The sequence below is a fragment of the Procambarus clarkii genome, chromosome 37, assembly GCF_040958095.1.
Source record: "Procambarus clarkii isolate CNS0578487 chromosome 37, FALCON_Pclarkii_2.0, whole genome shotgun sequence".
NCBI classification, from domain to species: Eukaryota; Metazoa; Arthropoda; class Malacostraca; order Decapoda; family Cambaridae; genus Procambarus; species Procambarus clarkii.
In genome coordinates this window covers 13,506,836-13,521,283 of record NC_091186.1, presented here as the reverse complement: position 1 = coordinate 13,521,283, position 14,448 = coordinate 13,506,836, and the positions used below count along the sequence as shown (strand labels likewise).

General features: G+C 53.0%; 1 protein-coding gene across 8 annotated transcripts in view; it reads left to right on the top strand.

Annotated features, from left to right (window-relative positions):
• The window catches only part of TfAP-2 (transcription factor AP-2), a 287,300-nt gene that overhangs the window by 124,510 nt on the left and 148,342 nt on the right, over positions 1–14,448 (top strand). For 7 of the 8 annotated variants that reach the window (XM_045754457.2, XM_045754456.2, XM_045754455.2 and 4 more), the window contains exon 2: positions 8,458–8,622. In XM_045754457.2, coding sequence (XP_045610413.2) covers positions 8,458–8,622 — 165 coding nt within the window. Of the gene's footprint in view, positions 1–6,895; positions 6,917–8,457; positions 8,623–14,448 lie in introns of those variants that run through there. The other variant, XM_069337158.1, reaches the window with a different exon arrangement.

The following is a 14,448-nucleotide window of genomic DNA, read 5'->3' as shown; positions in this document are numbered from 1 at the left end:
ACCACTGGTAGAGCCCGGAACACCACTGGTAGAGGAGCCCGGAACACCACTGGTAGAGGGGCCCGGAACACCACTGGTAGAGCCCGGAACACCACTGGTAGAGGAGCCCGGAACACCACTGGTAGAGGAGCCCGGAACACCACTGGTAGAGGAGCCCGGAACACCACTGGTAGAGGAGCCCGGAACACCACTGGTAGAGGAGCCCGGAACACCACTGGTAGAGGAGCCCGGAACACCACTGGTAGAGGAGCCCGGAACACCACTGTTAGAGGAGCCCGGAACACCACTGGTAGAGGGGCCCGGAACACCACTGGTAGAGGAGCCCGGAACACCACTGGGAGAGGAGCCCGGAACACCACTGGTAGAGGAGCCCGGAACACCACTGGCAGAGGAGCCCGGAACACCACTGGTAGAGGGGCCCGGAACACCACTGGTAGAGGGGCCCGGAACACCACTGGGAGAGGAGCCCGGAACACCACTGGTAGAGGAGCCCGGAACACCACTGGTACTGCTGTACATATTACCGACGGAGACACAATCGATACAACTTCAATTTCAACTTCGGCTTTCCCTCTTTACCCATTTCCTTTACTTCCTCCCCTTCCTCTCCCTCCCTCGCTCCCTCCCTCTCCTTCCCTTCCTCCCTCCCCTAACCTAGCATTCTCCCTCCCTCCCTCCCTCCCTCCCTCCCTCCCGGATGTCTGACTCCCTCCAGAGTTTGCGTCGTTCTCCGCTGACTAGAATTTTTGGGGAATTTGATCACTTGTGTCGCGTGGCTGTGTAGTGGATTATTGCGTTATGCTACACCAGTCATTACACACACACTCCCAGGTGTGTGTGTGTGTACTCGTGCTTGCGGGGGTTGAGCTCTGGCTCTTTGGTCCCGCCTCTCAACTATCAATCAATGTACAGATTTCTGAGCCTACTGGGCTCTATCATATCTACATATGAAGCTGTGCATGGAGTCAGCCTCCACCACATCACTGCCTTGTGCATTCCATTTGTCTACTACTTTGACACTGTTTCCCTGTGACGTGAGGTTTTTAATTTCCGTAGTCTCTCCTCGTAGCTCATACCTCTCAGCTCGGGTACTAGTCTGGTGGCAAACCTTTGAACCTTTTCCAGTTTAGTCTTATCCTTGACTAGATATGGGCTCTATGCTGGGGCTGCATACTCCAGGATTGGCCTGACATATGTGGTATACAAAGTTCTGAATGATTCCTTACACAAGTTTCTAAAGGCCGTTCTTGTGTTAGCCAACTTGGCATATGCCGCTGATGTTATCCTCTTGATATGGGCTTCAGGGGACAGGTCTGGCGTAATAACCCCCAGGTCTTTCTTTCTCCCTGACTCCTGAAGTATTTCATCTCCCAAATGATACCTTGTATTTGGCCTCCTGCTCCCTACACCTATCTTCATAAACATTACATTTGCTTGGTTTAAACTCTTAACAGTCACTTGTCCGACCATCCCTGCAGCTTGTCCAGGTCTTCTTGAAGCCTCAAGCTATCCTCCTCTGTCTTAATCCTTCTCATAATTTTGGCGTCGTCAGCAAACATTGAGAGGAGTGAATCTATATCCTCTGAAAGATCATTTACATATATCAGAAACAGGATAGGTCCAAGTACAGAGCCCTGTGGGACTCCACTGGTGACTTCACGCCAATCTGAGGTCTCTCCCCTCACTGTAAATCTCTGCTTCCTATTGCTTAGGTACTCCCTTATCCATTGGAGCACCTTACCAGCTACACCGGCCTGTCTCCAGCTTATGTACCAGCCTCTTATGCGGTACTGTGTCAAAGGCTTTCCGACAATCAAAGAAAATGCAGTCCGCCTAGCCTTCTCTTTCTTGCTTAATCTTTGTCACCTGATCGTAGAATTCTATTAAGCCTGTAAGGCAAGATTTACCCTCTCTGAATCCATGTTGATGGGTTGTCACGAAGTCCCTTCTCTCCAGATGTGTTACTAGGTTTTTTCTCACGATCTTCTCCATCACCTTGCATGGTATACAAGTCAAGGACACTGGCCTGTAGTTCAGTGCCTCTTGTCTGTCACCCTTTTTGTATATTGGGACTACATTAACCGTCTTCCATATTTCTGGTAGGTCTCCCGTTTCCAGTGACCTACTATACGCTATGGAGAGTGGCAAGTAAAGTGCTCCTGCACACTCTTTCAATACCCATGGTGAGATTCCGTCCGCACTAACAGCCTTTCTCACGTCCAGATCCAACAGGTGCCTCTTGACCTCATCTCTTGTAATTTCGAACCCTTCAAAGGCCGCCTGGTTTGCTCCAGGCGAGCACCTCACCTTGTTCTATTGTGAAGACCTCCTGGAACCTCGTGTGTGTGTGTGTGTGTGTGTGTGTGTGTGTGTGTGTGTGTGTGTGTGTGTGTGTGTGTGTGTGTGTGTGTGTGTGTGTGTGTGTGTGTGTGTGGTTGTGTGATCGGTGTGTGTGTGCGCGCGCGCTTTATATTATGTACTTTTCGTGTGTATTTACTATTTGTGCCTGTAGGATGAACCTTAGCTCTTGGACCCCGCCTTTTTAATCGTCGGTTGTCTAATGCACCGACTCCCGACCCATTTTCTCTGTTGATATCTCTTATATATATTGATCTCGTGCATGCATACGATGCATCCCACAACAGTTGGCTAACTCTCTAGTGCCATACATTACTGCTAGGAGAAATGAGACAGCAAGAAACTGATCATTTGTTGTGGTCTCGGCAGAGGATTGTGAATCTCGAACGCTGCCAGCTCGCCCGCGAGGCCCTGTGTGTGTGTGTGTGTGTGTGTGTGTGTGTGTGTGTGTGTGTGTGTGTGTGTGTGTGGGTGGGTGAAGCCAGGAGCCACGGGGTGCGGGCGTGTTGTGTGGGTGGTGGACGAGGCACTTACTGGCACTATAGTCCCTCGCTACTGGCACTGGTGCCGCTGTTCTGGTTCCTAGATCACACACCATCATGTTTGTCACTGTTTTCGGGATGCCAGGTGTAAAGTTAACATGAATGTTCAACCACACCACACACTAGAAGGTGAAGGGACGACGACGACGTTTCGGTCCGTCCTGGACCATTCTCAAGTCGATCGGTCCGTTTCGGACGGACCGAAATGTCGTCGTCGTCCCTTCACCTTCTAGTGTGTGTGGTCTGGTCAACATACTCCAGCCACGTTATTGTGACTCATCGCCTGCACATGAATGTTTAAGCTGTGTAAATATTTACATTTGTCACCATTATCTGGGTTACACAATCCTCTAATTTACACAAACATGGAATTATCTAAGTGATTTACACGACGGTAAACACGACATTAGGATTTGCTTTGTATCAGGATTACGCGCAATGTGGCTGGTTACAAAATCTAGTGTTGTGTTAGGGTAGGGGAACTACGTAGTAATGGTCCCAACTTAGGAGGTTCCCAGTGTCCCTCTGGTGACCTGACCTGACCCCGGCGGCCCTCAAAAGGTCACACACAGCTCGGACATCGTCGGCAACTTGAGTGGTCATGTTGTAGGAGGTTTGATGTCAAATTGATTGGTGCATCTTTGAACTTTTTTTATGAATCCATCACTAGGTTGTTCAGCAGACTTTACCGGTAAAGTTTTCCAAATTTTCTGCAGACTCTGCCCCTCAAGTGCCCAAATTTCTGCGCGCGCACGCACACACACATACACACACACACACACACACACACACACACACACACACACACACACACACACACACACACACACACACACACACACACAAGAAGCGGCTCCGTGTGTGTGTGTGTGTGTGTGTGTGTGTGTGTGTGTGTGTGTGTGTGTGTGTGTGTGTGTGTGTGTGGGCAAAAAAGTATTAGTTGGTAGTTAGTTACAGTTGGTTGATTGGCAGTTGAGAGGCGGGCCGAAAGAGCAAAGCTCAACCCCCGCAAGCACAACTAGGGGATTATATAATATATATATATATATATATATATATATATATATATATATATATATATATATGTCGTACCTAGTAGCCAGAACGCACTTCTCAGCCTACTATACACGGCCCGATTTGCCTAATAAGCCAAGTTTTCATGAATTAATGTTTTTTCGACTACCTAACCTACCTAACTTTTTCGGCTGCCTAACCTAACCTAACCTATAACGATTGGTTAGGTTAGGTAGGGTTGGTTAGGTTCGGTCATATATCTACATTAATTTTAACTCCAATAAAAAGCAATTGACCTCATACATAATGAAATGGGTATCTTTATCATTTCATAAGAAAAAAAAAATAGAGAAAATATATTAATTCAGGAAAATTTGGCTTATTAGGCAAATCGGGCCTTGCATACAAGGCTGAGAAGTGCGTTCTGGCTACTAGGTACGACATATATATATATATATATTGGACCAGGTCTTTGTTAAATGTGATACCAATCACCACTGCTGCACTTCCGCTTTTTGCCTCTACTGTCGCCAGTTTAAACATTTACATAATGCTTCACAAGTACGTTGAAGGAAGCTCTTGTCTCAGGCCACTGACGAAGCCTCGCTGATAATTTTGAAATCCGGGCGCGGTGGGTAGTAGAACTCGCGAAACCCTCTCCAGGTATGTTCCAGGTAGTCTCTCGTGGATGAGCCTCTGTGACTGAACAAATCCACAAGGACCGTGACGAGGATTCGAACCTACGTCCGGGAGCATCCCAGACGCTTTTGTGATTTGTGTGTGTGTGAAGATAAGGAGGTGCCTTTGGTCTAGAGGTGGAGTTGTGTTGACGTGGTCCCCCTCCCAGGCTGTGTTGACGGTGGTCCCCTCCCAGGCTGTGTTGACGGTGGCCCCCTCCCAGGCTGTGTTGACGGTGGCCCCCTCCCAGGCTGTGTTGACGGTGGCCCCCTCCCAGGCTGTGTTGACGGTGTCCCCCTCCCCGGCTGTGTTGACGGTGGTCCCCCTCCCAGGCTGTGTTGACGGTGTCCACCCTCCCAGGCTGTGTTGACGGTGGTCCCCCTCCCAGGCTGTGTTGACGGTGGTCCCCCTCCCAGGCTGTGTTGACGGTGGTCCCCTCCCAGGCTGTGTTGACGGTGGTCCCCTCCCAGGCTGTGTTGACGGTGGTCCCCCTCCCAGGCTGTGTTGACGGTGGTCCCCCTCCCAGGCTGTGTTGACGGTGTCCACCCTCCCAGGCTGTGTTGACGGTGGTCCCCCTCCCAGGCTGTGTTGACGGTGGTCCCCTCCCAGGCTGTGTTGACGGTGGCCCTCCCAGGCTGTGTTGACGGTGGCCCCCTCCCAGGCTGTGTTGACGGTGGCCCCCTCCCCGGCTGTGTTGACGGTGGTCCCCCTCCCAGGCTGTGTTGACGGTGTCCACCCTCCCAGGCTGTGTTGACGGTGGTCCCCCTCCCAGGCTGTGTTGACGGTGGTCCCCCTACCAGGCTGTGTTGACGGTGGCCCCCTCCCAGGCTGTGTTGACGGTGGCCCCCTCCCAGGCTGTGTTGACGGTGGTTCCCTCCCAGGCTGTGTTGACGGTGGCCCCCTCCCAGGCTGTGTTGACGGTGGCCCCCTCCCAGGCTGTGTTGACGGGGGTCCCCTCCCAGGCTGTGTTGACGGTGGTCCCCTCCCAGGCTGTGTTGACGGGGGCCCCCTCCCAGGCTGTGTTGACGGTGGTCCCCTCCCAGGCTGTGTTGACGGGGGCCCCCTCCCAGGCTGTGTTGACGGGGGCCCCCTCCCAGTCTTTTCAATTTCTCAAATATAAATCAACATTTTATATTGGAATTTAATACATAGTTTGGCCTAACGTTATGTGTTTAGGCTGTGATGGCAATTATTTGCGCTTCATTCAGCCCGTCCATAGGCTATATGTTCATTCCATCCAGCGGCCGACCCCAAAGACGTAATGAACAATGTTAATATGTAGGTCAGTCAAAATAAGAATTTGTTAAAGTATAAATTGAAAATATTTTTTATATATTAGCATATTGTGCATACTTAGGCATCGGTTAGAGTAGGTGATCAGATTCTGATGGCAACTATTTATATTGGTAGTACGTGGGTGAAGCATTTGCTGCAACCCGTCCTCGACTCAAGTCCATTACATCCAGCGGTCGACCCCACAGACGCATTCATAAATTTTAATATGCTGTTCATTCAAAACGGGAATTTTCTCAAGTATAAATTAATATTATAATATATTAGCATAATGTACATATATAGGCATAGGTTAGGTTAGGTTAGGTTAGGTTAGGTTAGGTGTTTAAGTTCTGTTGGCGATTATTTGTATTTGTAGTACGTGGGTGAAGCATTTATAGCGTTGTGATTCGAACAAAATTCGTCAGTGAAGCACTTGTTCCGGATATGTTCGAACGTCAGCAGTTGTGAGTCGTGTGTAAACCGCTTTTCATTCATAAACAGGGGGTTTGGCGGGTGCATGGAATCACTTTTGGATCTTTGTTTGGAGGACGGGCTGTTTACAGTGTGGTGGTTCGAACAAAATTCGTCAGTGAAGCACTTGTTCCGGAAGTGTTCGAACGTCATTAATTGAGAGTCGTGTGTAAACCGTTTTTCATTCATAAACAGCTGGGGGGAGGGGGGGTTGGCGGGTGCATGGAATCACTTTTGGGTCTTTGTTTGGAAGACGGGCTGTTTATAAGAGATGCGATTCGAACAGAGGTCGTCGACCAAGCACTGTTCGAGAAATGTTCGAACGTCATTAGTTGAGAGACAACGTAAGGTGTTGTTCCTTCATAAACAAGGGCTTTAGTGGTTAGATGAACGAGCAATTGGCCGCCGATGATGAGGACGAGCTGAGAAGCGAAGTAGCGTGACTTGCACGTCAACGTAAGAGACCACTAAGGCGCAAGAAGGGGGATCGAACCCGCGTCCTGTGTACTCTCAGATGCGCCTCGACGCCCCGAGCCCCGTCTTGATCCAAAGATTTTTTGTGGATATAATACATGGCTGTGATTGTCTTGTGTATTATGGGACTAACCACCACCCCTGCCACCCTCCCACCCACAGAACACCACCACCCTGCCACCCTCCCACCCACAGAACACCCCCCCCTGCCAGTCACCCACCCACAGAACACCCCCCCCCCTTCCCCTGCCAGCCTCCCACCCACAGAACACCACCACCCTGCCACCCTCCCACCCACAGAACACCCCCCCCCTGCCAGTCACCCACCCACAGAACACCCCCCCCCTTCCCCTGCCAGCCTCCCACCCACAGAACACCACCACCCTGCCACCCTCCCACCCACAGAACACCCCGCCCCCCCTCCCACCCACAGAACACCACCCCCCTGCCACCCACAGAACACCCCGCCCTCCCCCCCCCTCCCACCCACAGAACACCCCGCCCTCCCCCCCCCTCCCACCCACAGAACACCCCGCCCTCCCCCCCCTCCCACCCACAGAACACCCCCCCCTCCCACCCACAGAACACCCCCCCCCTCCCACCCACAGAACACCCCAACAGAACACCCCCCCTCCCACCCACAGAACACCCCGCCCTCCCCCCCCCCTCCCACCCACAGAACACCCCCCCCCCCTCCCACCCACAGAACACCCCCCCCCCCCTCCCACCCACAGAACACCCCGCCCTCCCCCCCCCCTCCCACCCACAGAACACCCCCCCCCCTCCCACCCACAGAACACCCCCCCCCCTCCCCCCCCTCCCCCCCCCTCCCACCCACAGAACACCCCCCCCTCCCACCCACAGAACACCCCGCCCTCCCCCCCCTCCCACCCACAGAACACCCCGCCCCCCCTCCCACCCACAGAACACCCCTCCCCCCCCCCCTCCCACCCACAGAACACCACCACCCTGCCACCCTGCCACCCACAGAACACCCCTCCCCCCCCCCCTCCCACCCACAGAACAACACCACCCTGCCACCCTGCCACCCACAGAACACTCCCCCCCCCCTCCCACCCACAGAACATCCCTCCCCCCCCCCCTCCCACCCACAGAACAACACCGTGCATGTTTTTGTTTTGCTAATCTAAAAACAAATACAATAAGAGTTGGCGTGTGTGAGTTTTGTTTGTGTAAGAAATATCAACCTGGCTCCCCCCCCCCCCCCCTGCTTGTTTAAGCCAGCGTCGTGCATTGACCCGTCCACCGACACTTGGGTCCTCTAAGACTCTGCTGCCTCTGTGGGGGCGCTTCCTGGAGGGATGAATCCCCTTCTTCCCTCTCTCTGTCTGCTTGTGGCTCTTCGTGAGCTAATCCATGCCCTCTCTGTCTACTTGTGGCTCTTCTTGAGCTAATCCATGCCCTCTCTGTCTACTTGTGGCTCTTCTTGAGCTAATCCATGCCCTCTCTGTCTACTTGTGGCTCTTCGTGAGCTAATCCATGCCCTCTCTGTCTGCTTGTGGCTCCTCGTGAGCTAATCCATGCCCTCTCTGTCTACTTGTGGCTCTTCGTGAGCTAATCCATGCCCTCTCTGTCTACTTGTGGCTCTTCGTGAGCTAATCCATGCCCTCTTCTGCCATTTCAGGAACGCGTGGGCGGGCACCCGTCCAGCCTGGGGCCAATCACGAGCATCGGGGGCGTGGGCGGGTCGGCGTCGTTCGCTTCAGCGCCCAGGATACACACGCCCACCACCGACTTCCAGCCGCCCTACTTCCCGCCTCCCTACCTGGGCACCGAGAACCAAATGACGGTGAGAGCCTCGTCAGGTGGGGACACGCTGCTGCGGGGGGTAACACACACACACACACACACACACACTCACACTCACACTCACACACACACGCACTTACACACACGGAGTATATTTTATCTTGAAGTTTTTAATGGTATGGAGATATATTCCAAAACGGAGATAATTAGTGTGTTGTGGAGGTGGTGCACAGAGTTCTGTCTGTGGTCCACAGAACACACCAGTACACCACCCTTGTGACTGTGGTCCACAGAACACACCAGTACACCACCCTTGGGACTGTGGTCCACAGAACACACCACTCTTGTGACTGTGGTCCACAGAACACACCACCCTTGTGACTGTGGTCCACAGAACACACCAGTACACCACCCTTGGGACTGTGGTCCACAGAACACACCACCCTTGTGACTGTGGTCCACAGAACACACCACCCTTGTGGCTGTGGTCCACAGAACACACCACCCTTGTGACTGTGGTCCACAGAACACACCACCCTTGTGACTGTGGTCCACAGAACACACCACCCTTGTGACTGTGGTCCACAGAACACACCACCCTTGTGGCTGTGGTCCACAGAACACACCACCCTTGTGACTGTGGTCCACAGAACACACCACCCTTGTGACTGTGGTCCACAGAACACACCACCCTTGGGACTGTGGTCCACAGAACACACCACCCTTGTGACGGTGGTCCACAGAACACACCACCCTTGTGACTGTGGTCCACAGAACACACCACCCTTGGGACTGTGGTCCACAGAACACACCAGTACACCACCCTTGGGACTGTGGTCCACAGAACACACCACCCTTGTGACTGTGGTCCACAGAACACACCAGTACACCACCCTTGTGACTGTGGTCCACAGAACACACCACCCTTGTGGCTGTGGTCCACAGAACACACCACCCTTGTGACTGTGGTCCACAGAACACACCACCCTTGTGGCTGTGGTCCACAGAACACACCACCCTTGTGGCTGTGGTCCACAGAACACACCACCCTTGTGACTGTGGTCCACAGAACACACCAGTACACCACCCTTGGGACTGTGGTCCACAGAACACACCACCCTTGGGACTGTGGTCCACAGAACACACCACCCTTGTGACTGTGGCCCACAGAACACACCAGTACACCACCCTTGGGACTGTGGTCCACAGAACACACCACCCTTGGGACTGTGGCCCACAGAACACACCACCCTTGTGGCTGTGGTCCACAGAACACACCACCCTTGTGGCTGTGGTCCACAGAACACACCACCCTTGTGACTGTGGTCCACAGAACACACCACCCTTGTGGCTGTGGCCCACAGAACACACCACCCTTGTGGCTGTGGTCCACAGAACACACCACCCTTGTGGCTGTGGTCCACAGAACACACCACCCTTGTGGCTGTGGTCCACAGAACACACCACCCTTGTGACTGTGGTCCACAGAACACACCAGTACACCACCCTTGTGGCTGTGGTCCACAGAACACACCACCCTTGTGGCTGTGGTCCACAGAACACACCACCCTTGTGACTGTGGTCCACAGAACACACCACCCTTGTGGCTGTGGTCCACAGAACACACCACCCTTGTGACTGTGGTCCACAGAACACACCACCCTTGTGGCTGTGGTCCACAGAACACACCACCCTTGTGGCTGTGGTCCACAGAACACACCACCCTTGTGACTGTGGCCCACAGAACACACCACCCTTGTGACTGTGGTCCACAGAACACACCACCCTTGTGGCTGTGGTCCACAGAACACACCACCCTTGGGACTGTGGTCCACAGAACACACCACCCTTGTGACTGTGGTCCACAGAACACACCACCCTTGTGGCTGTGGTCCACAGAACACACCACCCTTGTGGCTGTGGTCCACAGAACACACCACCCTTGGGACTGTGGTCCACAGAACACACCACCCTTGTGACTGTGGTCCACAGAACACACCACCCTTGTGGCTGTGGTCCACAGAACACACCACCCTTGTGACTGTGGTCCACAGAACACACCACCCTTGTGACTGTGGTCCACAGAACACACCACCCTTGTGACTGTGGTCCACAGAACACACCACCCTTGTGACTGTGGTCCACAGAACACACCACCCTTGTGGCTGTGGTCCACAGAACACACCACCCTTGTGACTGTGGTCCACAGAACACACCACCCTTGTGACTGTGGTCCACAGAACACACCACCCTTGGGACTGTGGTCCACAGAACACACCACCCTTGTGACGGTGGTCCACAGAACACACCACCCTTGTGACTGTGGTCCACAGAACACACCACCCTTGGGACTGTGGTCCACAGAACACACCAGTACACCACCCTTGGGACTGTGGTCCACAGAACACACCACCCTTGTGACTGTGGTCCACAGAACACACCAGTACACCACCCTTGTGACTGTGGTCCACAGAACACACCACCCTTGTGGCTGTGGTCCACAGAACACACCACCCTTGTGACTGTGGTCCACAGAACACACCACCCTTGTGGCTGTGGTCCACAGAACACACCACCCTTGTGGCTGTGGTCCACAGAACACACCACCCTTGTGACTGTGGTCCACAGAACACACCAGTACACCACCCTTGGGACTGTGGTCCACAGAACACACCACCCTTGGGACTGTGGTCCACAGAACACACCACCCTTGTGACTGTGGCCCACAGAACACACCAGTACACCACCCTTGGGACTGTGGTCCACAGAACACACCACCCTTGGGACTGTGGCCCACAGAACACACCACCCTTGTGGCTGTGGTCCACAGAACACACCACCCTTGTGGCTGTGGTCCACAGAACACACCACCCTTGTGACTGTGGTCCACAGAACACACCACCCTTGTGGCTGTGGCCCACAGAACACACCACCCTTGTGGCTGTGGTCCACAGAACACACCACCCTTGTGGCTGTGGTCCACAGAACACACCACCCTTGTGGCTGTGGTCCACAGAACACACCACCCTTGTGACTGTGGTCCACAGAACACACCAGTACACCACCCTTGTGGCTGTGGTCCACAGAACACACCACCCTTGTGGCTGTGGTCCACAGAACACACCACCCTTGTGACTGTGGTCCACAGAACACACCACCCTTGTGGCTGTGGTCCACAGAACACACCACCCTTGTGACTGTGGTCCACAGAACACACCACCCTTGTGGCTGTGGTCCACAGAACACACCACCCTTGTGGCTGTGGTCCACAGAACACACCACCCTTGTGACTGTGGCCCACAGAACACACCACCCTTGTGACTGTGGTCCACAGAACACACCACCCTTGTGGCTGTGGTCCACAGAACACACCACCCTTGGGACTGTGGTCCACAGAACACACCACCCTTGTGACTGTGGTCCACAGAACACACCACCCTTGTGGCTGTGGTCCACAGAACACACCACCCTTGTGGCTGTGGTCCACAGAACACACCACCCTTGGGACTGTGGTCCACAGAACACACCACCCTTGTGACTGTGGTCCACAGAACACACCACCCTTGTGGCTGTGGTCCACAGAACACACCACCCTTGTGACTGTGGTCCACAGAACACACCACCCTTGTGACTGTGGTCCACAGAACACACCACCCTTGTGGCTGTGGTCCACAGAACACACCACCCTTGGGACTGTGGTCCACAGAACACACCACCCTTGGGACTGTGGTCCACAGAACACACCACCCTTGTGACTGTGGTCCACAGAACACACTTGTACCTCTACACCAAAAGCTGGATTTATCATCCAGAAAATTACTGTATAAGACTTCTCCATAGTAACACAAGGCTGAACTGTTAATTAAAATGTTTCTCCTATGGGACAGACGACTGACTCTTAGATCTTCCTGATCCTAGGAGTTTACCCCCTCTAACAATCGTCAGGACATGTCATTAATGTCAGTAATGATGTCATTAATCTTGTGAAGGATCGGTGTGACCGGAAACTAACTTTCCGAACGATCAATTATTTACATGTTCTTCGCTAGCTGGAAGCGAGTCTCTCCGGGGCCCAGGAGCTAGTCACTGAGCTTCACTGGTGGCCCGGGGGGGGGGGGGAAGAGGGCATATTTATCGTTTACATTTCCAAACTAAACATGATGCCTGTTCAACCCTCGTTTTTCCCTGTAATTAGAGGTTTATTCTCAAATTTATTGCGAGTTTAGGTATTTTCTACGGATGAAGCTCATTGTTTTATCTTAGTGTTGAGGACTGTTTCCCGCGCTGACTCGTAGAGTCTTCCGCCTCTCTAGCACAATATGTAGTCAAAATATGTAACCAGGCGTGCCAACCAGGTATGGTAACCAGGCGTGCCAACCAGGTATGGTAACCAGGCGTGCCAACCAGGTATGGTAACCAGGCGTGCCAACCAGGTATGGTAACCAGGCGTGCCAACCAGGTATGGTAACCAGGGGTGCCAACCAGGTGTGGTAACCAGGCGTGCCAACCAGGTGTAGTAACCAGGTGTGCCAACTACCACTGAACAATAACGGACATATTGTTGTGATGACATTACAGAATTATGTGCCATATATAATAGTGATGATCTGATGCTAGTTATAATAAGGGAAATAATCGCAGTGTTGGTTATGGTGGTGATGGCATCCTCATGTTGTGTATACACGGGCTCCCTCAACACGAATGGGGGTACGAGACTGCGTTAGAGAGCACGCCAGCAGTATTGTAACTAATATAGTATCCTATCCAGACTGACGAGTTCTCGTCTGGCATCAGATGGAAGGATGTCATGCAGGCGATGAGTCACAATAACGTGGCTGAAGCGTGTTGACCACACCACACACACACTAGAAAGTGAAGGGACGACGACGTTTCGGTCCGTCCTGGACCATTCTCAAGTCGATTGTGAATCTAGTCGATGCTCAATCGACTTGAGAATGGTCCAGGACGGACCGAAACGTCGTCGTCCCTTCACTTTCTAGTGTGTGGTCTGGTCAACAAGGATCTCATGGTTCTTAGTGCTTTACTAAGTGGCATTTACTTTATAATATGACAGTCATAACAGAGTCAAGGTGTACGAAATAATGTGTGTTTTATTTGCAGATTTCTATGTGATTGATTTTTTTAATGACCTAGGTTAGGGGTGGGTAACCCTTGGCGTGCGTGCCACATTTGGCACGTGTGCCAAAGGTTGCTTAACCCCCTGACGTGGTATATGTTTGATTCTGGCAATATAACTGTTTTTGTCCACGATGCATACTTCTTGACCCCGAGTGTGTAAGGTTTGAATATAGTTTGGGTTGTGACTAACGCTGTGGTATTGTTAACAACATGGCGTAAGTCACTTCTTAATGCTGTCAGCCACATGATGTTTATGTGGTCTCATACATTATGTCTATCACATAGTTGTTGTCCTGTATCCAGCCCCCCACCCCCAACCTCACCCCTTACCACCCCACACCACTCCCCCACCTCACCCCTCACCCGCCCACACCACCCCCCACCTCACCCCTTACCCGCCCACACCACCCCCCACCTCACCCCTTACCCGCCCACACCACCCCCCACCTCACCCCTCACCCCCCCCACTCCCCAGTAATAACTCGGCTCTCAGTCCTGGTCCCTCTCCCCCTTCATTAATACACATTACCTTGCCACACCTGCTGGTCCTTCCCGCCGCCTCCTCTTGTACATGTGTCGTCATTATTAGTAATGAGAGAGTGCTCTCCGCCTAAATATCCCCCCCCACCCCAACAACCCCCCCCTCTACACCCTCCCTTCTCCCCCCCCCCCTCTATCTCTCCTTAGTGAATATCTGGTTGTAATCATCTCAAGAGAGCGGCTGAGT